Source organism: Dermacentor silvarum, chromosome 3, assembly GCF_013339745.2.
Source record: "Dermacentor silvarum isolate Dsil-2018 chromosome 3, BIME_Dsil_1.4, whole genome shotgun sequence".
Taxonomy (NCBI): Eukaryota; Metazoa; Arthropoda; class Arachnida; order Ixodida; family Ixodidae; genus Dermacentor; species Dermacentor silvarum.
Window position 1 is genome coordinate 168649002 of NC_051156.1, and position 27481 is coordinate 168676482.

The following is a 27481-nucleotide window of genomic DNA, read 5'->3' on the forward strand; positions in this document are numbered from 1 at the left end:
CTTACATTTGTGTGTGTGTGTGCGTGTGCGTGCGTGCGTGCGCGCGCGCGCGTGTGTGTGTGTGTGTGTGTGTGTGTGTGTGTGTGTGTGTGTGTGTGTGTGTGTGTGTGTGTGTGTGTGTGTGTGTGTGTGGTGTGTGTGTGTGTGTGTGTGTGTGTGTGTGTGTGTGTGTGTGTGCACTTGCATGCGTGTCGATTTGCGAGTTTACCTGGGTAAAGAATTGTATCGCACAGAACATTGCGATGGCACGGAAAGCAGTGCAGGTGCACGGAAAGCAGTGCAGGTGAGTGGGAACCGGTGATGAAAGTTGACGCAGACTTCGTTAAATGTATCTCTTTATTTTTCCTTCGTCATTCATGACCGTCTTTATAAACGTTCAGTCTTTGGTTGTGATGTTTCGCGGGTGGAAATCAGGAGTGCAGAACCCACCCGAACATATACCTAACATGTACGTCTTTTCTCCTTTCTTCGTTTCACTGTACTCCAGCTGCAAAAAAGAAAGAAAGAGTTTAGTGGCTTTTTCACAGAAGCGTTGAGCTGATTTTACAGATTTCAGGTCTTTGAATTCGTAACACGTCGATAGTGACACGAATAGTGGTTCTTGGCTACAGCTTACACCAACGAAGCAAGGCCCCCACCTGTTCCTTGAATTTTGAGCAGCATGGCTTTAGATACGTGTTCCTTACTGAGTCCTCCAGATACAAATTGCTACTCTTGCCTTTCCTGAAGGCCCCATCATCACATAGTTGTTTTTGTGTAGTTTTTATTTTAGCAACGAAACGGGCTACAGGAGCTTTATATCCGGCCAACCTCTCTGACTTTCTTGGAATAAATGTTAGTCTCTTGCACTTTGAATATTTGGACCTTTTTGGTGATCGACTTATCGAAGATTGCCTGAGTACTTCATGGCAAATGTATTTCGTGCGGTTTCTACCGCGTGCGGCGAACAGGTGTTACTCGCGGCTCACCCTTTGTCCAGAAGTGTTCTTGCTTTTTTTGGCAATGGGAAGATGATGATCTCCTTTTTCTAAATGTATTCGCAACGCTAGCCGCCCAGCCACGCCCTTAGCCCTTCCTTATGCCTTATTACTGAAATCATCGTGAGATGAAGGAGACTTCTGACTGACATTTTTATACATAAACATTTGTTCCAACGTAGTGATTCTGAGCAGGTCTCACTTTCTTCGTGTATGAACCGGCAGGAATTCAATTCCGACAGTTGAACATACAATCAATGATCGCATTAGATGCTTCTATTAGAGGCATGTGAAGTTGTAAAGGTGGACAGGAGGCCTCACATAAGTAACCTAGAACTATAGCTTTTATTTTTTCGAGTCAAAGTATTATTACAGGGCAAGCACTGGCCCTTAATTGTGTGAATGCCTTCTTGGCAGCTGATAACCCCTTTGGTGAGGTTGCAAGTTCCAGCTCTTGAAACCAAGCCATCAGCGCATTTACTTGAGGCCAAATTTCTGGCGCTACTTCATATGAGGAAAGTGCAAGATCGCTCCTCTTTTGTATTTATGGATGGGCCTTGCACAAATACTAGTTCGACAGCTGCTTCCTTGAGTTCCTGTGCATGACGCACGAAAATGCTTTCGGCAGTCTCACAAGGCGTTATCTACAGGGTGATCATTTTTGTTTTACGGAAATTCAATCATTGCCTGTTGCAGATAGCATAATTCAAAGTCATTGAGCTGAATCATTCAGAGAGGGGGACATTACCTGCATGAAAAATCGAAACGCATATTCTACTAAATAACGAAATTCCCTAATTACCTTTTTTCAATAATTGCTATACGACACATATGACGATTTACGAATTGTAGCCGGTGAGCTTGCAGGGCGTATCCACTTGGAATGCAATTGTTAGAATGACACCAGCTTGGAGATATGCGCCATCAAACTCGCCACAAAAACGCGCTGTTGTTCCACTTATTTTTTCAGCAGAACGCTCTTTTGTGCATTCAAACACCAAAGTAACTGGAACGCCCATGTATTTCGTCACACACTTTGGGAAATAATATCTGGAAACTGGGGTCATTCTGGAAATTCATTTGAAGTCGTTAAGTCTCGCAAGCGCACCGGCTGAAATTCGTGTCCTAAAGTAATTAATTGAAAAGGTAACTTGTGGGTTTTAGTTAATTAGCTGAATATTGGTTTTGATTCCTCGTGCTAATAATGTTCACCTCTTTGAATAATCCAGCTCGAGGGCAAGATTTACGCTATCTTCCAAAGGCGATATTTAAAAATAGCATTAAACTTAAACAAGATCCCCCGTATATTTACAGAACCACACTAGGCATACTTTAAGGAGTGAATTTCTTTGCCGAAAGTGACTAAAGGGGCAAAATGGTCATTTTCTTTTACTTTAAAGCCCTCGAGACATTACCGCATTATTATTTCTAATATGACTCTTACTCACTCTCTTCTGAAATTGCTAATACATTAACTTTTCCGACATTTTATGGTAGTCAAGCTTATTTTCCGTCGATTCCAACTTATGTGCATCGAGGCGGAAAGCAAAGAGAGGAAATGTAGGCAGTTCAATGAGACGAGCGTCCAGTTTTCGAAGTAGCTGATAAACTATACCTGTGTGTACTTTAGAGACGTGTGTTGCCATCTCTCCATGGGATGCTAAGCGCCTCAGGCTTATGATCGAAGTTATGCAATATGACGTGTTATGATGATTATATGCGAAGATTATTGTATAACACTGACTCTCGGCTTCGATTCTCTGTAATATTCAAGATAGGCCACAGACTAGACGCGGTCCTACACCGCTTAAGCCTCAAGGTAGACTATACGCCTGACTTCTCGTATCGTATACAGTAAAGGACCTTATCTGAGTGTCCGCACTATGGAAACTTCTGTTGAGCATTGTCTCGATGAGCGCCAACAATATGACTACTAGTAGTAATAGATTTTTTCCAGTCATCTGAACTGTCTGGGTAGGTTCCCTTTCTCTGGGTAAATAGCGCTTGGACCTCGGTTATGCTCCAACGAACAGATATTAGCTCTGATGATATGTGGTGTTTAACGGCGCAAGGTGACATTAGGACTAAAGGTTTTACGGCATTTTATCGCAGACGGTGAATTGATTAATTAATCATGAACAATAGTTACAGTGCAATATTACCTTGCTATGTGTGCACATATCCATGTATTTCACATATCCACATGGATTCACATGTATTTCACATAATCCATGCTTGTGTTGTTTTTGTAGTCTTATAACGTCTCCTTTTTTTTTTTCCTCCGTGATACACAGACTTGCTCTGTTAGTGTTTTGGCATTCAATGATGTTATGTACTTTTGAACGCTTTTTCTATTTTCATTGCCTTTTTCTTCCTTTGTTGCATTTCCTGCTTGACATAGCTGGCCCTATTTGCAGCCAAACCTTGAATATTTTACATTTAAGCAATAGGAAGAGAGAAGACACCGTTTTTCTTCTTGCCTTGTCGTTCTCTCCGCAGAGAGAGAGAGAGAGAAATAACATTTATTAGCCCCGAAGGAACTAAGGAAGGAAGGAAGCAAGAGAAAAACAGAAGGCAGGGAGGTTAACCAGGATAACGTCCGGTTGGCTACCCTACACCGGGGGAATGGGAAAAGGGAACACAAAGGTGACAGGGAGAGAGAGGAGGGAAGGAAACGCGGGAAATGAGCGGTTAGTTCGCTGACGCGTGTGTTAGTGCACTAATAGTCACAGACGTTGACACAAGCCCGTCGTCCTCAAGAAGCACAAAAGTGCCTTCACCGCTTTATGGGCCGACGAGCGATGGGGGCGGTGTTCCAGCAGCACCTGCACGGAAAGCGTCCGATTGTCCAGTTTTTTTTAGCGCGTTAGCGAGTTCTTGTCTTTCTTGGGCATATCGTGGACAGTGGCACAGCAGGTGGTCAATAGTTTCGTCGGTGCCGCAGACCTCGCATGCTGCACTGTCAGTCACTCCAATTATTGTAGAGTATGCCTTTGTGAAGGCAACTCCTAACCAAAGGCGACAGAGAAGCGAAGCTTCACGTCGAGGAAGTCCGAATGGAGGTCGGAGTTGCAGTGAGGGGTTTAATTGATGCAGTCGTGTAAGTCTTAAGTTTGGCGAGTTCCACTCGGTCAGTGAGAGACTGCGTGCCAGGTGTCGAAGCTGCCCTGCGGCGTCTGTCCTCGAAAGTGGAATTGGAACGCTGAGCTCTTCTTGGTGTGATGTGCGAGCAGCGTTGTCTGCGGAATCATTGCCACTGATTCCACAATGACCAGGTACCCATTGAAATGCAACCTCGTGGCCTTTTTGTTGGACGTGATGGTGAAGTTTCACGGTTTCGTATGTCAACTGTTCATAACAGCCGCGTCGGAGAACTGACTGCATGCACTGTAATGCCGGTTTTGAGTCTGAAAACACAGCCCATTTTGTAGGTCTTTCAGAATCAATGAATTCTAGTGCACGACGCAGAGCCGTTAGTTCTGCCGCCGTTGAGGTCGTGACATGCGATGTCTTGAACCGCAGTGTTATTCCTCGCGTTGGTATAACCACCGCACCACCAGAACTGGACGACGTAGTCGATCCATCGGTATATATGTGCACGTGGTTGCTGTACTTTTCATGCAAGAGGAGTAAGCTCAGTTGTTTTAGAGCAGGGGCCGGTACATCTGATTTCTTCTGTAGTCCTGGAATCGTTATATATACTTGTGGAACTAAAGCCCAAGTCCGGGCCTCCTGGTAGGCTCATGCCTCCTGGCCCAGAACGTTCTTGACGTGCTGCGCCAGAAGCGGTCACCATAGTTTTTGAAACCTTCGTGGGGGAGTGGTCCACTCCTCCCACCTGCCAGGACGCTGCTTGTGTGGCAATTTGGAAAGTATTGTCTTTTTGAAGACGGCGTTTGCCGGGCACTCCCACAAGACGTGTTTATTTGATGGATAGGCCCCGCACTGTTTACAAGTGGGGGAGCCTGGGTCCCTGTTAATATAATGCGTATAGTGTGGTGTGAGTAATGTGTGTGTTTGTGCTTTTCGTATGATTGAAGCGTCCTCTCTCGAATGCGTAAGTTGGCTTTTCTGGCCATTGTATCGTTGCGCATATAAGAGCACGAAATAAGTCTTTGATTGAAGTCAGCCCTGTGTGTGCCTCGTCTTCATCGTCCTGCATCGCCTTGCATCTTCGTCGTTTCTATGCAATGCAATGGGCGTCGCGAGCTACCAAACCAGCATATATTCAAGACTATCGCATACGTTTGGCGGCTAGAAGTATTATCCTTGGTCTGGTAGGATGTATACGCATGCTCCATCACAGATACTTCCACAATGCTAGAATTGTCATTGTGCTGTAGTGCGTGACGACAAGCCTTCAAGAATCTCAGTTTTCTTTTTTTTTTTTAGTTGATTCTCATAAGGTGAAAGTCACTTGCAATTCTTTCTCTATCTCACGTTCTTGTTTTTTTTATTATTATTATTCGGGCAGCTAGCATGCCACAGATGTGCCGTTTATGTTGTCGTGCAGTACACCTGTTTTACGTCAGGGCTGCTAAAGATAGTGGCTCGGGGTGAGAAAACGAATGTTCCTTTGTAATACAATGTCGGTCATTTATTCAGTAAGTTCAAAAGCAAGATTGGAACGCTTCTTTCTTTTCGGCAAAAAGTGCTCTTGAGTCAGTACACTTTATTTTCTTACCCCGAAAATAACTGCCTTCACATACCAAATTCTTCTCCAGTAATTAATGCCCAAAATTCCATGCAAAGTACTAAAGTTTAAGACTGAACCGTCATACAAAGTTCTCCATGATTCCTGCTCATCGAGCACTTCTCACAAGGCGGCCATCGGTAGTTGCGTACATACCCTCTCTAAAAGACACAGAACATTTTCATTCCGCGACGAATGTTCATCGCGTGCTTGCGACGTGAAAATTTCCAACTTGCATATATGAATGCAAACTTTCAATTTCTGCTTGGAATAATATTGCACGATGTTAAATTTGTTACGTCAGTGATATTCGGAAGAACAACCTGGTACTTATGGCGAAAGATAAAACCCGCGCATGGTAATGTTCTCAAAAGAACTTTGCGGAATAACCTACGCGTCAGTTCATACTCGCTAAATTACTTATTTCGATAACGAATAAATATCGCCAACTCACCAGACAACTGACTCCGTAGCTGCGTCTCTCGAACACGCTATAGCTGCATTCGACCTGGCACGACGTGACCACAGTTATCTGCAGGCATGAGGAGGAAAAAAAACACTTTCACAATAATTTTATCTGAACGCACATCCTGAAAGTAGCTTGATTGTGCTATTAAATTCAACCGTAGTTTTACTCTTGGCGTCTACGCTGATGGTTTTTAAGCATGATCACTTATCACTATTTCTCTTCTGACATTTTGTATCGTGCTATAGCTCTGACGGCTTTTTAACTAGGTTGAAATTACTGAAGATTTGGAATCAAGTAACATAAATGTGGTGCCGTCAGAAGAATACCGAGAACTGGGATGTTGAAACTATCAGCAAGAAAATTGGACCACTCAATCTGTTATGGAACTCTCCGTTACTTTGAATTGTCTTCACATTTCTTTAGGACAAGTCGTGTTGTCCAACTATATATCTCGTACCGTCACCCTTTAAACGTACCTGGCCTGGTTTCACGGCCACGTAATTATCGGTCTTGCATACGTGCGACGAATTGCTGACCTGTCGATGCGGTTCTGGAAATTCTGTGAGATCTGGAACGAAAGCAAAAAAAAAAATAATAAGTCAAACAAACGATAGATAGTTATAAACCTGAAACGCAGCACGTAAACGGTGAAGGCAGATCGAAAGCACTTGTTGGAGTCTACGTTATATACAAAGGCTATAATCAAAGAGAAGCATAATACGGGCTAATTTAGTTTACTGTAAACTACGCACAAGGAACTGTTCATGTTCTTCTACCGTCGCAGAAGTTTCTTGTCTTTTTGGCTTCGTGGTAACGCGCATTGAAGTCTTCGCTTTCTGCGCTGCGTTTTGTAGCATGGCGATTTTGTGCAGGCTCGGCCAGGCGCTTGCTTCCTTTAGAGCGATATCTCCACTACTCCAGGTACGAACAAAAAAAAAAGCCTGGTAGCCTGGTTCCGTAAATCTGACCTTCAAGCTCAGCCAAGGTCAAACTGGGACATAGCCTGCCACTACCGGCGGCTGCTGCGCACGCCGCGTGGGCGCCCATATCTTGAAAGCGATCTGCGATGTGGACAAAGGGCGCCGAGTGCTGGTAGCTTCGTATGCGCTGTGCTTTCGACGCTACAGTTCGCGTTGAATCGAGACGCAGCGTGAAGGTCAATTCGCTCGCTGCTGCTGCCGCGCCGAGCAGCGTCTGTATCCTTTCCCAAAACAAGCAAACCCGTGCTATCGCTCGACATACTTGGTTTAACCTCGTTCAACCACGGCAAATTTTTCGAAGAGGCGGACATTACTAGCATGAGAAATCAAAACACATATTCAACTAATCAACAAAAGTTCATTTATTATTTTTCTAATCAATTACTGTACACCTCATATAGCAGTTTACAAATTCTAACTGGTGAGTTTCCAACATCTATGCAATTGAAATGAATTTCCAGGATGACACCAGTTTCGAAATATTTTTGGCTTTGGGAATACGCTTCACATCCGTGACACACGAGGTGCAAATGTCAGGCGCTTCCACACTGCGGGTTTTATATTGTCAGCCTTGACCACGCTCTCTCCTGCTAAATAGCCCACGCGATCCAGGCGACCTCGAACGCCTTAGGGATCAGTCTGTGCTTTACTCGGCGAGAAACTGACCGAGCCGACGCAACGGACCCCGGAAAAGGAAGGCAAAGCTCATGAAAGAATTACGCGCTTGGAGACGTATATTTGTTGCAGTCAGGATATCTGGGTAGCCCTTGTTCTTAGACTGCGCAATTCCGTAGAAAGCAGAGCCAGTCACCGGCACAACTGCAGAGGTAGTACTGAGGGCCATATAAACCCATTCGTCTGCCTCGCGACCGGGATTCGTTGCATTGTCAGTGAGAAACGCTCCCGCGTCAAACCCTACGACCATAGGCAAAGAACGCTTCTCTGTGAAAGCGGGAATATGACGAGCCCTTTGTTTCCACTTATAGCTTCTAATTATTTATCTCTAACACAACACCTACGGCGCCAGCGCGCCAGGTGTTGTGTGAGAGGAGAGGGCATAGCCGCGACGCCACGTCAACCTCGCTCTCCGGCGCGCTGTCCGTATCTCTCACTCTCGCTCTCTCCCCCACTGGGTTTAGCTGTTGCACGCGCCTGGCGTCCTTGGTGGCCGCTGCGACTACCGCGGTCTCCCGTCGCGCAGGACGTCAGCGTCATGCGGCGTAGGCACCGCAGGCTGCTGCTTGCTGGCTCGGGCAGCACGTACCGCTATGGAACATCACTCGCAGCGCAAAACTCGAAGGAGCGCTCAGTGCCGTTCGATTGGACATTGGTGGTTTCGCATTCACAACCTCATAAGAAGTGCTTGGGTGTCCTCGGTTCCCTTAGGTACCCGACAGACAACAAAATATGCAAAAAACGAAAGATTATGTGCCCCGCCGCCTCTTTCCTCAACCCGATTATAAGTTCCCGTACGCACTGATTCCATGCACGCATGCCAATTAGCCGTGCGCACCTTTCTTCACGCAACTTCCTCCCTGGCATTCGCCGACTTCCGTAACTCTCTTGTACCAGCCGAATGACGTTTTCAGCTAGAAAAAGAAGAAGCAATACCACGTATTAAAAACACGAATGACACACCTTTTAAGTTGTTCTTTACTTTCCTTCTTTTTCTGTGTGCGTGTGCCCGCTCATCAATTGCTGGAACTTCCGTTCTTTGTTACTTTTTTAACCTTTTTTCAAAATAAGCGTATAGGACACTTCTTTCATTCCGATACCTAACACGGGTAATGCGCTTACGCGTTGTATGCCTACGCAGGCAATTACATGTAATCAGTTTTCTTCCACTCACTCTCTTTCTTAGCCTATAGGCGTGTTACTAATGTTCTGTCATTGTCTTCCTGCTCCTGCATTCAAATTATGGTAATGTAAACAGGTTTGCATTTCTTGCAATGGTGATATATGGCTGCTTCTTTTCCTCTCGGCTAAAATTTTTGTAGTAGCCGCGGGCACTGACATGGTTTAACTTCAGACATTTCGTATTCGACAAACAACAAATAGAGCACGCCCTTCTACATTCGGCTACTAAGGGACTATGCGCAGTCGGACCCATCGTGGAGGGCTCAGGGTCTACGCTGCGGAGCACGAGACTGTGATTTCTACTACTGGCCAAGGCAGCACCGTTCCATCGTGGGCGGTAAGCAAAAGCGCTCATTTATACCGACATCTATATGTGCACGTGACGTTAAGCCCCGTGAATTTATCAAGCGTGAAATCGGGGTGTCATCTCCAATAACGTTACCTGGTATGTGACATGACACTTCTACAGCGGCGCTTACCAAACGCACAGTTATGTAAGACTGTACTGTAGGCCATCAGATGAATTCACGTACACACTGATGGTGCCTCTTACGAGGACCGGTAAACCCATGATCGTCGCTCAGCACATAATCCTGAGTTTATGTGTGCCGAAAAATGTTTTTTTTTTCTTTTGAAAGATCTCGGTACAACAGTTCAGCTACTCAGTGTAAAGAAAGAATAATTCATAAACTTGGTTATCGGTAAGTACTTACACGAAATTACGTCCACTCAGTCATTTGACAAGACTTGTGCCTACGCACACGTGCATATTAATTAGCTGGATCATCCTAAAAATTTTAGAAAAACGCGCATGGAGTAAACCTCAGAGTGGCAACCGAGCGAGAGGGGACTAACTGGGTACTAATGTACGTCATGCAATATCCAGGCACTATCTGCTGCGCTTATACATCAGTTTAAGGCTGTGTGACATAGCTGTACCAAGCCCAGAATTTTGGCTGCGTTATGCACGTTTAATGCACAGTTCTTGGGTATCAGAAGTGCAGCAGTGTTACACGTCGAGACTCGTGATCCAAAGTTCATATTACAGAGTTTTACTTGTGTGTACATGAAAGTAATGCAAACGCAACAAAATCACGTGTGCGCAGCACGCATGCTTTCTATAGCGGCGTTTACGTGAATGCGTACAAGTGATTGTGATTGTAATTTATTTTGCACAAAAGCGAGTCTGATCTCGGTGGCGTGCTCCGCAAAGCAGACATGCAAGAACCCTTTCGCGTGAGCGCCTGCTGGTGCGACATCTGGTGACGCGCCCCCAGGTGTCGCTACCAGTGTCCGGTAATCCTGTATCACGCGAACTCCCTTGCACATACCGAAATCCCGGTCACGCTAAAACTCTCTGTTATCGTGAGGCGCTAAAGAATACGGCACACTACTGTGGCATTCACATAAGCGTAGACTATATGCACTGCAAATTCTAAGTGCGAATTGCCGTTAACATTAAATCTCACTATTACCGTGATGACCTAAAGAATGCGACACGCTACACCGGCATCCATGTAAGCGTAAATTATGTACACTGCATATTCTCAGCGTGAATTGCCGTTATTAAGTTTCAGCAGGCGCTGTCCTAAGGAAGGCTAGCGTCGCTTGTTTGCATTAGAAGCAGCTGTATGCGTCCCCCTATTTCAACAGAAAGGGACGTATACAGACAGAGTACACAATGTTGATTAATCTTGATTATACTTACAGCACAAGCGGTACGGTTGCGAAGGGGTTGGTACTTTTGCTCACGACCGGGACAATATGCGTTGCACGTGGACGCAACTTTTCTCTGGAAACGGAAGGAAAGTGCAAGTGGGAATCATTAACGACAGAACGTCGTTCATTACGTGCAGGACTAATGTGGTATGAATCAGCTCCAACGTATCGTAGCCTACGTGAATAATAATTGATCACAGGGACACTAAAGTAAAAACTAAGTAGGCTAAATGGATGCAGCCGAACCTTGATGTTTAAGGAAGCCGCATTACGGAAAACACTCAGCTTCTGCCGGCCAATACTTATTCTCTGAGGCAATGCCACTACAATATTGTATTCTCACATGTACATGTGCACCGTTTCCATCATTTAATTCCTTAAGAAGCGGGTGATAGGCATGCTGCGTTCTCAGGTGAAAATAATCAAGGCATTTCCCAACAAACCTCAGCATCCAAAAGGAAATCGGCGCGAGTCTGAAATTACAATGGCTCCTGCCACTGCACCTGGTACTCCAAGACATATGCGCGGACATCTGGCCAGGAGGAAATCAAGACCTGCCACCGAGGAGTGGAAGAGATTGTGAAGGACCGGGGCAGAATGCGCTACTCTTTTCCTTATGACTGCACGGTGCACGCGACGCAATGATGTTGAGCAGCCCCATTTTGTTCTTGCAGTGTTTCGAAGAACATTTATAACCGCGTTTATCTTGCGTTGCACGTCTTTTACTTGCGTTTCCCATGTTAATCATCTGTCAAGGACAACACCTAAGAACCTGTGCTGCCGTACATGATTCCAGGACGTTTCCTATCTATCATTAGACTAAACTTTTTCAGGAGTTTTCTTGCAAATGGAAGAACACCGGTATTTTCGCGTGAGAGAGCGGTGACTTAAAAATTTGGTAACGGCACATTGTGCTATACGAAATGGTTGTTTGAGCGCAAAGTACATACAGGTATGCACAGATTGTCTGCATAAATTGAGTCGCTCAGGGAGGCATGCAATGCATTAGAAGCAACTGAGACCTAATAAATGAAATAAAAACGAACTTAGCAAATTTCTTGCGGAAGATTATGTGTCACTTCGTACTCGTTGCTCTTTCCGTCTGCTCTGTTGGTGAATATTGTTCTTACCTTTAAAAATCTGCGAGCCAACGCAGAGCCTGGCCAGAGATTCCTTACCGAAGCATACCGAGTAGAACGTGGATGCGACTTGGTATATCAAGAATCCGCCTAATTAGAAATGCAGCAACAGTAATTTTTCCACGTTGCCGTTCGTGCTCTACATGCGTGACCATGATTGCCTCCTTGATACAACACCGTCAGCGGAACCTCACCATGTTACTGTTCACAGCTGTCCAGACAGCTTTTGGTATTTTCGACCAGCCACTGAAGTCTGGCCTCAACAACTGTTTATTTATTTATTTCGTTTACCCTAGGAGGATCCCCGACCGTTGTTTTAACTTCATGACCTCCTTTTTTTGCTATGTCCTTCTTTTCATGTCATAATGTTGTGTCACAATTTAAGTAAACTCTAACTTTGACTGTTTCATATGGTTTTACATATTGCATAGTTTTCCCAATAGAATTTGTTGGCATTCAGCGTTCGTGTTGTCCTCCCTTTTGCTACTTGCTTCTAACGTTGTCTTTCGTTACAATGTAGCGCGTTCAACTCCATTTTTCTAGGCAATTTCTCAGAGCCAGTACACAGCTGCATGTTGAAGATCACATACTCACCGTGTAATTCACTGACGCAACTAAATGGTTGCATCCTTCTTCTGGGACATCAATCTTCAACAAGGGAACGGCTGGAGCTTCATTGAAACAAAAAAACAAGGACATTTATGTATAAGACCCCGTGCAAACCATAAAGTCGTTCCCAGTATGCCAAACTTAAGGGGGCCCTGAACAACCCCGCGGTCTCTTGAAAATACACATTCTGCGGATAGCTTACGCTGCTGTGAGTATCTCAGCCAAATTTTGCACTCGTGCTCAGTGCGTGGGGCTCAAAAGTCACCTTTTTCTCAAACACTGCCTTTTCAGTAGAGACCTTCTCTTCCCCCGTTTCGGGGCGGTCGGTGGCTGCCCCTTGACATCAGCGGGCAGATTCCCATAGAGTGCTGCCATTGGCCGATAGCTGACGTCAATCAAAAATGCCGTTTGGATCAGTGTGCTTCTTCCTGGCGGTTGCAGCGTATACTTAATGACGCACTTTACTAAACAGGCTGAAGTGTGCGAAAGCCTGCGTTTCGAATTTCAATAAAAATTAAGTACTTCCGAAGAAGCCGAATCGATTGCTCACTCTCGGCCGCGACTGCCCACGTAAGAACTGAACTTTGGCCACACTGCTAATCGACGTCGTAGCCATCGGGTCTCGCTCGTTTCGATTAGTTTTGAACGCTCAACCATGCTATAACCACGCGAAACTTAAGGTCAGACCACACGTACGCTTGCTAGCGCGCGCTCAGTCCTGCAAACGCCTTGCTAGGCACCTTAACTAACATCGCTTCGTATTGAGTTATCCGGAGATATTGACACCGCTTCTAAATGCGCAATTTGGATGTGGCTACGATCCGTCGGTCAAGCTGGTGCAGGACAACGCCGGTCGGCCCCACGTTGCACGGCCAGACTGGAGTACATGGACGCAAGCGCGCACTCCAGCCCTGTCGCGCACATAACAAACGCACTAAAGTTACATGTAGCTGCGTCTGCTAGGTATCGTAGGTACCGCGGATTCAGCGGGGTGCCACGACGAGCTAGCTCGCTGAGCTCACTGCTGCTCGATGAGGACAACTGCGTGCTCTGTGGGCGACGCGGCTCTAGGTGCGAGGTGCGAGGCGAGTCTGCCCGAACGCCAACATCCGACTGGAACAGGTCGTCTGCTTCCCGAGTTGCACATCTTCGAGGTGTGTTACCATCATGGTCTCGGAAAATGTGTGCTTGCCGTAGAAATAAGGTGCGAAAAGAAATATGCTACTTGCCATTCGGGGCGAGAAATTCGAGCGCAGCTACGATATCTAGGATGCTGTAGCACAGCGTAAGGAAGAGACACCGTGAATTCCATCGTAAGTTCAGGGATAGCCTCCGAATTTGGTGCGTCGGAGGCACCAAAATCGGAAGCAGTGGCGCCTACGTGAACATCCAAAATCTAATTTAAACTGCGCGCCACGGTGACGTTAAGTAGGTGGAGCGTTGTAGGCACGCCCCGCTCCATAGCCTTCGCAGTGCAAGACATTGAAGAAAGAATGGGGGCACCGAGAAGGGATCATAGGCGATCTTCGGTTGCCAATAACTCCGCTTCTGCAGTACGCATTAAGGTACTTTTTGCGCCAAAGTATTTCAGAAATCACCTATTTTTAACTTTAGATGTATTTCTTTACTTCTATAGTAAGTGGTTCAGGGCCCCTTTAAACCACTTGTATTGTAACTGAGACCTTGTCAAGTGGGCAATAACTACACTCTGGCACACCTTTGCCTCTGAGCACATTGCAACTTGTACAAGTTCAAGCACGCGACTCTCCTGTCCTGGAGCAGATTACGAAAAAGGCTTCCTCATTGTGCTTCGTTCACCCTTCGTGCTTCAGTGATTTAGGTTTATTTCATTATAGTGCAAGCTATAGTTAGTACTAATTAGCACGGACGGAAGTGTACTGTCTGCAGTGAAGTGCGCATATTGGTTAGTAGGTGATCTATGATGAACTGTAAAAGTACTGAAAGTTGGGCGAGTTGGTAGCTATTCATCTTGAAACTGCAGCGCACACACAAGAAACGAGGACAATAAGGCAAAGGTAGGTTCAGCAGCATGTGTCAGCGCCTGTCTGTTACCTCTGCCTTATTGTCCTCGATTCTTGTGTGCGCGCTGCAGTTTCAAGATCTATCATGAAACAAGTGAGGTAGCAAACAAGGTGCAAGCTGCTGAACCTCCCTGCCTATGTGTTTCTGTTTCTTTATCTCTCTACCATGGAACAGAGCAAAGTAGAGAAAAGAACTTAAGAACGCGGAATACTGTGCTCACAAGAGTTCTTCAGTCAAGCCAATTCCGAAAACCCGTTTCAATTTCCGGGCAGGCTACCGAATCAGTTAGTGGAAATTAAGGGACTGACGCGCCACCAGCCTCATAAAATGAAACTGCTCGTCACCAACCGCCAGCTGAAAAGTCCTCAATTGACTAATCGGACAAAAAAAAGAATATGCTGAAAAATAAAACATGCTGAATTACTGTTTATTTGGCTTTGACTACCGCGCGGGCGTATATAATATTTTGTTGTTTTAATCAAAGTGCAGCGTTTTAAATTTAATTTTGTTACCCATAGGTTCCACGACAGTCAGCAGACCCCCAAGCTCTTAGCCAATTATAGTGTCGGGGTTTTGACAGAAAGGGCCCATGTGGAGTTTGACAAGTGGTATCATTAAAGAGCTCTGCACGCTTCTTATACAGACCACGGTGTAACATATCTTACACTGTCCTACACAGTAACCATTTACTTCAGAGTTCGCAATATATTCACCAGTCAGTGCACAAGGAAAGCAGCAAGGTAAACAACTCTCATGCAAAGAACACGTGTTAACAAATAAACGTGCCTCGTCTACGTCTGCTCAAGAATCACTCTGAGAATGAGTGCCCATCAAGAAGGAGTCCCTACTTACGAGTTATGATACAGTGTCCATTTTTGCAAATGCCATCAACAATAAGGCTGTCAACGCCAGGGACAGAGACCCTTCGCTGATAATTGAGCTGGAAACGATATATGTGGTAAGACAGTGAGCCAAAGAGGAGGCATGCAAACAAATATACTAAAGCTAAGTGGCCTCAAAATAGCTCCTTCTTAATGCGACATTTGTGCTGCTTTACCCTACGATGTAAATATTTTTTTAATGAAGACGCAATACAATTTGCTCTCTAGCGCTTCTTCATTTCAAGCATTCTATTTGCCGGAGCTGTTACTGTCTCAAACTTTGTTTGCTTCAAGATCGGCAGAAGTTCACTGGGGTCGGATATCCCAAAACATTCGTTCAACTGACTGAATACTTCGGCTTGATACTTGAATAGAAATTCAGCATTGATAGGACCTGTGGCTGTCCTGAATGCCCGTCCGATTGGACTGGCCAACGTCTCGACCTGTTAATCTGCGTATTCCGTTTGTATTTTATATCTGTGATGTCATGACGCATATTTTTTATCACTTATAACATTCCTGAACTGTCAGCAACGACGCAGCTAAACTTAAACTGGTCTTATGTACAAATGCTGCTTCTGACACATAGCCCTTAATCAACAGTCGGAAAAACAGCGAGTTCTCACCAAACAACTTGTACCACTTCGTAGCTTTTTGTATTTGTCGGTCGTATTACAACGTACCGTGCACTTTTCAGCCAACATCTGGCAAGAGAATAAGATCAGCAAAATGACGAAAACAGGCGTAAAATGAGTTAAATGCCTTAGTTATTACGGTCATTCAGTCTAATAAACCGGAAGAAATGTTTTTGATCCCCAAGATACAACTATCCCCTGCAGATGCTGCGTTCTGTGCTAACCTGTCTCTTACGTAACAATCTCACAGCATTCACAAGAAGCTCGCTATGTGTGAATGAGATATTAACCCTGACTGGAATTTCGGTTCAAAACATTGTGCACTTGCATCGAAGACGGGCGGCAAGCATGTGTATAGTTAGTGTTGACAAATGTGCCCGCCGCTAAATATGTATGGCAGCGCGGCGTTTGCACCACAGCCCAGAAAAGCGATAATTGGAGATAGTGTGCGAGCAGGTGTTCACGATCGTGTCTATATTCGCTATGACTTAGATAAACTCCCTTTTGACCTTGATTCGTGCTTCGAAAGCCCCGCTTGGTGCACGAAAGTCGCTGGTCCAATAAAATATAAATCAAATCGTTTTTGCACAAATGACTGTTTCGTCATTTTACGAACTTTGCTAGCTACTTGCCTTCAATGGGGATGCATTTAATCGAAAAGTAATCCTTGGAGTCTAAAAAGACCAGCCTGCCATCCATATTATGGATGCCAACCAGTCATCACGTTACTTACAATGCCGTTTCTTCTTATGTACCTCGCCGGACAGTTGTCGGGCTTAGTGAGCGATCTGGTCTCTGAAAATCCATGATTTACATATAGTTACAAGCATTCCAGATTCTTCTCATTATTGTCTATTATACCTGAAGCAAACACTATAATTAGGGTAATTTAATAGTTCTGTTTCGAATTTACTGAGCATTATTCTCTGACGGCACACAGAGAGCAAAACGTTGCCCACTTTGGTGCGTGTGAGTGCCCTATACAAGGTGTTTTTTTTTTCAGTCCCCCGTGGCATGTAGCACCATTCTAGTGCTTGAGCTTGATTACTATCAGAGGCAGACGCTATTTGCAGAAAAAATTCTAATTATTATTTGGCTAATTAAAGAAGTTTCGCTATTTAACTTAAGTATATTGGAATCTACGAATCGTAGCCTGTGACTTCGAAATTCACATCCACTTGGAACGAATTCTGAGGGTGGCTAAGTTTTGAGAAATGCGTTCCCACAATTTGCGATGAAATGCATTGGTGTTCCGGTAATTTTCTAGCTTCAGTGTTCAAAAGGCGTATTGTTAATAAAGCAAGTGGAACAAGAGTTCATTTTTACCGGGAGTTCGACTGCGCATATCTCAAAATTTGGGCTAGCTTCACACTAAGTTCCAAGTGGACGTACCCTGTTACATCACTGGCTTCTGTTCGTGTATTCCAATATATGCGCTAAAGCAATTACTTTGAAAGCTTATTAGTGATATTATGTTAATTAGTCTATTGCGCATTTTAATTTCTAGTGTAAGTAACGTCTGCCTTTTCGAGTAATCCAGCCCAATGAGTAGATTTGGGCTATAGGCAACAAGTTATTTTTTTAATCCGTTAACACTAAAGTAACACACCCGGTATACATATACACGTACCTGTTGTTTCACTTTAACGTTAACAGAAGTAAAATGATGCCCTTTATTTCTTTCGCCAGCCAACTTCCGGGAAAGAAAAGATTACTTCGACTACGCTTGGGTAACCTTTGGTGTTGGCGTGACAATCAGACCAATCCTGGTGGTTCTCCTTGTTATACACTGAACTACTCTATAATGCAGCTTATAGTGAACATAGCAGAGGGAAAGGCTACCGTTGTAGAAAAATAAGCACGGTTGCGCTGGTCGCGCTTATAGGTCGAAGCATCGAGAGCGACAGCCATTGAAGTATTGCGCATGTCTCTTACTCACTAAACCATGCAATGTCGCACAATCTAGAGCCCGTTATAAAAAAGCCGAATAAATTCGTAATGCGGAACCTCAGCGTACAAGTACAAATCAATGATTACGTACTCTCCGCGCAATTGGAGCTAACTCGGCATGCTTACGACCATGGACGCCCGATGTCAAAATGATCTAAATATGCCTTTAGATGAGTCGCAAAGCGTTGAAGGTAAGGGGGAGTCTTTTTTCTGTGTTGTGATGCGTTATTCGATTTCGTTCACTTTGACGTGGTCTTTGAAAGAAATTTCCTGTATATACCGCGTGGAAATAGCGCAGAATACATCGGCCATGTTTTGCTAGCATGTCGCGGTACCTATCGAGAGGTAAATGAGGACCTACGTAGCTACCCTCTCAAGTGCCTTGCAATTTAGGGACAACCGAGGAAAGGGTAACCGAACCTGAGGTGAAAAGTCAAATACGGCTTGTGTACTAGTGGCGTAACGGCAGAGAATACGCAAAATGAAAAGGCGTGAGTTCTTATGGAGCAATGAATTGATATCAAATTCAGTGGGTTTTTTTAGCACGAACCATGGCTCAGAAGTGCTTATAAAACGCTCAGAAGAAAAGTAATGATAGCGAGCTCGGTGGCATCAGCCATTACCCTTCCACACGGGATGCTTGTGGCACCCATCCATCGATCCTTATAATTTAGAGAGCCTTACAATGAACAAACTGATTCTTACATAAACCCCAGACTCATGCACGCCATGTATCCAGACATGTACACTACAAACAGATGCACATCCTGTGGCGAGGTTGCCACACTTAATCACATGTTATGGGAATGTCAGGACATAACAAACGATTCGGGCAGTGCCGACACCTCCGTCTCTTCCACCGCCAGCCTCCGCTCGCCTTGGAAGACCGCACTGCTCAGCTCGAACCTGACAGTACAACTCTGGGCCGTCCAGCGAGCCGAGGAAGCCGCTTCGAAACAAGGTCTCGGAACCGCGTCCGCGGCGGCTGCCCAGACCCACTAAAAATACGCCGGACTCAAATCTTATCGATTTGATAATAAAGTTTACGTTCTTCTTACAATGAAAATACCAGTTAACAGTTTACGCCAGTCTGATTCGTGTCCTCCTTTCTTGTCCATATACGTGTATACATCACCTGCAACTCACGTAATGACCCGGTACCTCACTTGCTCAACTATCAGCTCCTCTGCTATGCTTGCCTTGTCACATTGCGAGGTAACGCCAACTATTACAGAACAGCGCAATTTTCCCGACGCCTACTTGAGTTAAAGCCCTGGCGCTCCTCGAAAGTTTTTTTTTTCTGGGCCAAAGGCTCCCTGGCATCTGTAGCTGCTCGAGCATTCAAGCGCAACAGCTCCTGAATCACGTGTGACACTGGCCATGGCTCGTCTGTAGCCGCGAAAACCTGCGATTTTGGACCCACTGCGATCTCGACTCGTGTTCTTTGCACGCATCTGACACTATATAGCCACTCCGACACGCACCTCTACACACTAATACGCATAAACGTATACTTTGGACGCATTTCGTGTAGGGATAGTTCAATGAACTCGAGAGTTGGGTGGAATCGCCGTCGGCTCGGAATGGAACACGATAACATAAAACGAGACAACGACCACAAAAAAGTCGCAGTTTCGCCCGAAAGGCGAAGCCTCAATTGCGATAGCAAATTAGTAGAGAGCTATACGGAGTGAGGATAGTAGTTTTATCGGCTGTATATACTTGGACACATTCGCTTACTAACTCTAACTGAATTAACAAGCATGGTGTCAGCGCGCACAAGCAAACATGAATAGATCACACTCGATGACCGCACACAGCCGCTGTCAAAACGCTGGCTTGAGCAAGCGTGCCAGCAGCAGCGAACGAAGGTTCATGCGGTCGATCGCTTGAACGGAAACTGAGCGGCGAAAGCACAGCGCATGCAAAGGTAGGAGCCGTGTTGCAGATCGCTTTCAAGTAGAGTGTACTAGAATACGGTCTGCTTACAAGATACGGTTCGCGCGATCCGCCCACTGCCGCGCAAAGTACAAGTACGCAGTTGCTCGCAGAGCAGAAGTCGCACCTCCTCCCTCCCGCGCTGCCTTCCCGCTTTCCTCCTTTCGCCTGCGAGATTCCAGTTCCCCTTCCGCCGCAGCACAACGTCGCCCCCCCCCTCCCTACCTCCCATCCCCCCACGGCCTTTCGTGCAACGGAAGACGTCGCGTTTGCTCTCCGCCGTTGGTTCGCTCCCCGTGAAAGCGCGCGTCCCTCGCGCGCTTTCACGCGTACACACAGCATACAGCGCACGGCGACGAATTTATCGCCCTTGGACTTTAAACGGAACCTCACGGCGACGGTGACACCGACGGCAGAAATCCGCTTGGAGTGTCCATATAATTGCTATCGCAATGAAAGATTTCGTAAGGGTAACGTAAGATCGCTTTTAGTCTCGTTTGTGAACAAGGCTCCGGTATGGGAGCCGAAACATTAACCTCACTAAATATTTCGTGGTCGGTGTCTTCTCTTATTTCAATTCACCAGCTTTGTGTAATTGCCACGCCTATATGTCATCTACATCTTAACGGAGGCTCATTATATGTGCTTGTTATACCGTTCACTCCTGAAACGTTTTTACGAGATGATACATGGTATATATTTTTCCAGTAACTCTTGTAATATTTCCTTTTTGTAATGCGTTAGCATTAGGAGAGTCAATGGGAGGAAAATGTATCTGCGTGAAGTGTGAGAAGCCAGTCACGTGGTAGAGAGGTGATGGGAAAGGTTAAATGTCTTTTCCGTGTGTGTATGTGTGCATGTGTGCTTAAATATGTAGCGCGCCTTACGGTGGTTGGCTCCGGAACATATCATCAATTGCACTTCGTCCCTCGAAGAGGCACTACGTGTGTCGAGTGAGCTCCTGAAAACACTTTGCAATATGGTCAACGCGGTTTAAATCATAAATCCGGGTCTTCAAAATCTACCAACGTAATGCTAACGATTTTTTCTTGCATTTACGGTTTAATCGCCGCTGATCTTTTTTTTTTTTAGTACCACTACATTGCCGTACAAAACTATAGCCCATAAAACCGTTGCTTTGAATGCCTTTGCATGGAGGGCTGACTCGACATGTGGCACACGCACCACCCGCTAAGCGCTTATTTTAATTCAGAATCCACTACACAGCTCTTAGTGTCTCAAGTCGGGAACGCCACCTGTGCAGACATGTGCTCCACAGAAAGCATGCAACCCCGCTGTTGTTACTACCATTTCATTGGCACTTACGGCAACCAAGCCCGGATTCCATTCAATTGGCCGGCATTGTCTAATACATACCTGCAAGAACGCATGATCCATTGCGACAGACCCCAGTTCTCTTGAGGTAGTCTCCGTCACCGCTTCCGTTAACGACAAACTGTCAGTGCAAAGGGAACGGAACTTCAGCATCCTGTAATACTACTGAGTGCAAGCGTAAATTATCTATTGCAAGTTGGCGGCTACTTACGGCACACAATCTTCCATCACCCAGGCCAGCCTTAACCCAAGCACTTGTGCTTCGGTTGTAGCATGTCGCTTTGCAACCCAGTGACACATTCAGCTACGACAATAAACCAAAAAGAAAACACCGTCAGATTTCTTTGTTATCGATTTCATTAGAGTTAGGACAGCTGAAAACAGATCTGTAATGGAAGCACCCGTTTCACCTATAACCGTGCCTTCAACTGCATTACAGATAAACAGTTAATTTTTCCCCTTCTCATTAGGTCGATTTATTTTAAATTAACTATATTAGTGCGCCCTTTCTGCCAACATTATTTCTGGGGAGGTCAGATTTTCTCTCTAACGCTTCTTTTTATTTCGCTTTGGCGTCGTAAGAAAAGCTCGACTTAAGCCAGATCTACCTGAAAGCTATACACCTGTTCAGTGAGCGCTTCACAGATACATTGTAGCAGTTCCCGCACGATGCATAGCCACAGGCTTTTATTTGATTAGGTTTTATCCCCCATATTCTTTGCGACAAGTCCTCTCAACACAAAAAAAAGTTCGAAAAAAATTTTCTGAACCACGGCTATCGGCATGCCTTTTACGCATTCAGTTTTATCATGTATACGCGGTGTTTCACCGAAGACTTTCAAAAAACATTTTAATTGCCTTTAACAGATAGAATTCGTTCGAAGTGGATCCGACTTGCGAACTCTCGGCTGGAATTTTTGAATTTGCAATATGTGCCATAAGGTAATTAGTTGAAAACTTAATTGGTAAATTTTTGTTAATTAGTCGATTATGCATTTCAAGTTCTTGTACAATTAATGTTCTCCTCTTCGAGCAGACCAGCTCATCAACAAGAATTCTGCTATCTGTCGGAGGCAAATTTTTTAAAGTGTTCGCTGAAACCCGGTATTAAGCTACGAAGGTGAAGCAATATATAAACAAATGGTATGGCAGTCTCCTTTGGTAAGATGCGACATTTATGCCTGTTTAGGCGTTCTACTTGTCTAGCACGTCCAGGATGTATGATTACTCAAAACACACGCTAAACGAACATGACCCTATTCGTACAATCTAAATAACAGCGATTTATCTTGTTCTTGCAGAGTGTACCCCGCCCACAGTTCGGACGACTGTGCTGCGGTATGGTACTTAGTATAGTGCACTCAAGTATACATACTCTATGAGCAGGCTGGGTGCGTGTACGCGTCCATGAATATATGAGCCGTTTGTTGGTTTGTCTCATCACTGTGTACATCACATATTTCACAGAACACATGGAGTAGTTTGCCACGTCGTCAGCTAAACAAACATGTCCAGTCTTCATTATAGAGAACATCTCTGCCATCGGGCTTCATATGATCTCTCTTGAAGAAAACGTCGCCAAGCGTGACAATTCACCTAGCACTTACGCCGCACAGGCGAAACAGACGTAAAGGCGGAGTGCGCAGTACCGGCGGAAGAACTCGGGAGAGCAGTCTATTGGTGACATCTGTAACCTATGGGGATGGAAACCAAAATCGCCACCATGGCAGCAGAAAGGCGCGTCAGTGGGAATCGAACATTACCTCTTTCAATTGCGGTACCGACTTTCAACCAGTTCGTTCTCTAAAACATCGCATACACACAGAAGCAGTAGGAAAATGCAATGCCTCGTACCCCAGGTGGCCGGTGTGCGCGCCGCTCCGATTACTGCGGTGCCTGGGTTAGTTCCGGCTACTTGTGTTACAAACTACGCGCTGTGGTGTATGATGAAAGACAAGACAACCAATAAGGCAGATACGCTTGAATTACCATTTTTTTTTCACTAAATTTCATAGCCTTCGAGCAATTAGGAGCTGCCTGAAGGCTGATTAATAATGCAGAGGCCGCGAACCAAATACCTTTTTGTTTATCGCAAGCGTGGGCCCCTTGCAGTGGTAGGCATATGGATCATCGGAAGCTTGAAAAAGACGTGAAATAAAAACACCGCATTTTAAATTGTTAACAAAAACTCGCCACATAAAAATTACAGGTGCGAGATCTTTTTGCCAGCCTAAAAAAAAGCTAAAACCAAAGGTTGACGAAAAAAAATCGCAGTTTCGTCCAAAAGGGGAAGCATCGATTGCGATAGCGAATTAGTGGACAGCTATACAAAGTAAGGATAGTATTTTTATCGGCCGTATAACCTTCTAAACGAAGGCGCACTAACTAAATTAACAAGCATGGTGTCACGCGCGCAGAAGCAAGCATGAACGCATCTCACTCGATGACCGCGGAAACTCGCTGACAAAACGTTGGAGTGACTCAGCGCGGCAGCGGAAGCGAGTGAATGGAGCTTCCTGCCGGCGCTGGCATGAACGCGATTTTAGCCGCGAAAAGACAGGGAGGGCGGACTCTGCCCCCGCCGCAGAAGGCTTCCAAGATAAGATAAGCCGTGCGGGCGGACGTTGGCTGCGCAGAAGGACCCGCGCTCACCCTCCCGCCGGAGCCTTCCAGCCTAGCGGGAGCGCGCGGCCGCAGTAAAGCGCGGCCCCTCCACCTCCCTACCCTCCCTCCGGAGCGTTGTGCGGCGCGACTGGAAGACTGCGCGCTTCATTTCCGCTTCCCGCCGTTGCGTGCCCGATCCGTGGTTGCCGGCTCACCGTCGCGTGCTTTCACTCGCACATGTAGCCTACGGTGCGCGGCGACGATTTTATCGCGCTTGGACTTTATACGGAACCTCACGGCGACGGCATAAATCCGCTTGGAGTGTCCATATAATTGCTATCGCAATAAAAACAAAACGATTCATAGGATTTTCCTTACCTCGTTCTCACGGGGCAGTAACACAGACAGTCATGGCGTCGCATTTCCGGTTGCAGACGCCCACGACTACAGCTCTTCCATCATCGATTTCATTTACTTAAACCTGAGTGATCTCGTTTCCATGACGTGCCAGAGCGCCGGATAAGTCCGTTTAGGGACTGTGACTGTTGCCGTGCAGATTTCTATGGGCATTTCCATGCGAAAGCATTACATGGCTCACGAGGCTGAAAATTCGGCGTTGTCGTCGTTGGCGTGACCACGATGGTCCAAAAACTAGAGTGAGCCAATCGAGGCATTTGTTGACGTCAATTAAGGCGAAGGTAATTAAGGCAATCTAAATTAAGGTGTAGTTAATTAAGGCAGGTTTAATTAAGATAGAGTTCATTACGGCACTCGGACTCTCTACCTGTGGTGGGAGTCGAACTCACGACCTTTGGTAATAATTAAGGCTAAGGTAATTAATATGCACCTAATTATATAGTTCATTAATGCACACGAACCCTCGACCTTTGCTTGGAGTCGAACCGTCAACATTTGGCTTTAATTAGGGCGTAGTTAATTAAGGTATAGTTAATTATAGCACTCGAACCCACGACCTTGCGTTGTGCGCACCTTGTGACGAACACGGTTCGTCACGAACGCAATGCACGCGACGTCGTCAATGCACACGCACCTCGTCACGAACACAATGCACGTGACGTCGCGGCGCTTCTGCTGACGTGGCCGCTCGAGTCACGTGACTCCGCCAGTGGCATCTGCGAACGTTAGCGCTGGCACCATTACTCCTTTCCAGATTCCACGTACCAGCTGAAATTTATTGTGGCCCGTGTTTCATTATTGCTGCTCTCCGCTTCCCCTTTATTTCCAGGTTATCTTGGTGGGTGCTCGAGTAAGTGTTTCCTTCGTTTATGTATAGGCAAGGTACTTCTATTGCTTGACCATGGGTGTGAGAAGTCACTTTGACACTTGGCTGGGCACGTGGCTCGTAGTGGCACGACACTTAGAGTCATTATATATGGCTCCCGCAGGGAGCCATATAAAGTAGGGAGCATATAGAGTAACTCTAACGACACTTGACTCGCAGCGGCACCGCACTGCACGCGTAGGAACTACGAAAGCCACGCAATCTTCGTGATCAAAGGTGTGCGCACTATTACGGAGGCTCCGCAGCTCCACCCGATGCCACCTTGTAGTGAAGGTCAGGAGCCGTGACAGTGGCACAATTGCGAGTCACGAAAGCTCTCTTTATTAGGCGAACTCGGGCCCACAAAAGCAAGTAACTCTCAAGCGCAATGATAGCGGCGACCACGTTCGCGATCGTCGAAACCTAACCTACGGGTGAGAAGCGTCTGTTATTTACGCATCACTCGTCATGCATTCCAGCGTAACGGCTGGTGTTCGCGTGCGTTCTCTAATGCACGACACTATTCGCGTTGCGCGTGCAATTCGATTACACAAGACTCGGCCGAACACATCGACAAGAGGTAGAATCGCCGACAACATTCGAGAACGATCTGACACAGAAAGGCGCGTCGTGGGCTGATCAGCGACAACCTTTAAGACTTGTTAGCCGCGGTGAAAAGCGCCCACCGCAAAAAGGTAAACAACTGCGCGTGTCAATACGTTCATCCACTTCTGATGTTGCCATGTTGCCATGGTTACACCGAATACCGCTCTTGGATGCACTATTGTCTCCGCGGCGGCACTGTACAACGCGATACAACAAAGAACATGAAACGCGAACGCGTGTCTTACCGTGGATGACGTAAAACATGGCCGTCCAAAATATCAGAGCACCAAGTGCATGCCTTCGCATCATCATATTGTACATAGCCACGCTAGTCGCCGCTATAGCTTCCTCTACGGGATCTGGTGAGAAATCCTGTGCCACTATATAGACCGCTGCTGTGGTCGATCTAATGCATCATTTCTTTTTTTTTCTCTCTCTTATTCTCCTCCAGCCGCATTGTCTCTCGTTCTGAGACTGGTCACCAACTCACTCTGAAACTTATGTCGTCACACGTTTATAATTTTTTTATGTGATTGCCATAATAGGAGTTAAAAAACCTGCCTCCAATAAAACACACCGCTGACGCAGCAACAGCCTACCAGACTACGTAAACTGCGTGAATGTCGGCTTCGTCATGCTGTGCCGACCATCTTGTTCTTGCTTTCCATACAGCCCAGAGGGAAATTTCACCCGGCGTGCGACTGTTGGCTGCTTTTTGTGGAGTGTCTCACTTATTGTTCGCCCATTCGCTTTCGATGTTCGTAGTTTCCAAACCCCGCGGCTGTTAAGAAACGGTGGCAGAATTTGATAAATTTGCCGCAGGAAAAAAAGAATGCGAACTGGCCGAGCAGCTTTTTTTTTTCTTTTCAATCTTTTTAGCAGTGATGTTGCTTGTTTTGTTTTCTGATTGTTCAGAGATTCTCGTACTTATCGCCATCTCTAATACAACGCGTGGTTTCGTACGTTTACCACGTCAATGAGTTACAGCTGTAGATCGCGAAGTAAGAAAGACTAAGAACGCCACATTTTGCGCGATTTCAACCATTTAAACTAATAACTTTAGTAAAGTGGTGATATTGCGGCCGGCAGCGCATGGCGGCATCGTCTTGCGCGCTGCCCAAATCCGGGCATCAATTAAATTGCGTTCAAGCCATGCCATTGTGTCGGTCTCGCAGTCTGCATCATGACTGACTGTCACACTCATGAGCGTGCCCCGACGAGACACTTTTCATCGCTTTGGGGACTCTTGATATACGGCTTTTCCCATGTAGACTCCTTTCACCCTAGTAAGACGGCAATCACAGTTATTTGTCATTTCACCAAGCCGCTATGGCCTACCGCCCAAAATTCATGATCCTATCGGTTTCACCAGCTTTTTCCAGTCAAATTAATCTTCTTATTCCAAGGATTCGCACTAATTCTGGAAGCAAACAATCCAATTCTCAACCATAAACTTTTGGAATGACTTAACGGTTCACATTAAAACTGCCATATGCTTAAAGAGTTTTAAACTATCGCTAAAAATGATTATGTCGTAATTCCTATTATAAATTGTAGTGCTCAGCTCCTTTTTCACATTGCGTTGTCGCTGACACATTTTCAATTAAACATTTGCTTTTTTCGCGCTCCTTGCAACATATTGCACTTGACCTTTCTGTTCAGGTGTTATTTCAATTACGTTTATAGCCCTTCCCTGCCCAAATGATAAGTGCGTCATAAACGAATTCTTTTTTCTGCAATTGTGTCTCTCTGTGGCCCTCTGAA

At 45.7% G+C, this 27481-nt stretch overlaps 2 protein-coding genes across 2 annotated transcripts in view; both read right to left on the reverse strand.

Annotated features, from left to right (window-relative positions):
• Positions 1-318: 318 nt before the first annotated feature.
• LOC119446048 (uncharacterized) lies at positions 319-26113 on the reverse strand. The gene is made up of 13 exons (XM_037710372.2): positions 25963-26113; positions 23304-23362; positions 21437-21529; positions 21268-21346; positions 16736-16797; positions 15994-16071; positions 15339-15426; positions 12429-12505; positions 10685-10768; positions 8633-8708; positions 6616-6707; positions 6125-6202; positions 319-487 (listed from the first exon to the last, which is right to left on the reverse strand). The coding sequence occupies exons 1-13, from the start codon at positions 26036-26038 to the stop codon at positions 377-379; spliced, it is 1053 nt and encodes a 350-aa protein (XP_037566300.1). The 5' UTR covers positions 26039-26113; the 3' UTR covers positions 319-376.
• Positions 22582-27481, reverse strand: part of LOC119446045 (uncharacterized) — a 75286-nt gene continuing 70386 nt past the window's right edge. Inside the window, exon 17 of the mRNA XM_049663851.1 lies at positions 22582-22785. The gene's annotated coding sequence lies outside the window, so the exon portion shown is untranslated. The remainder of the gene's footprint in view (positions 22786-27481) is intronic.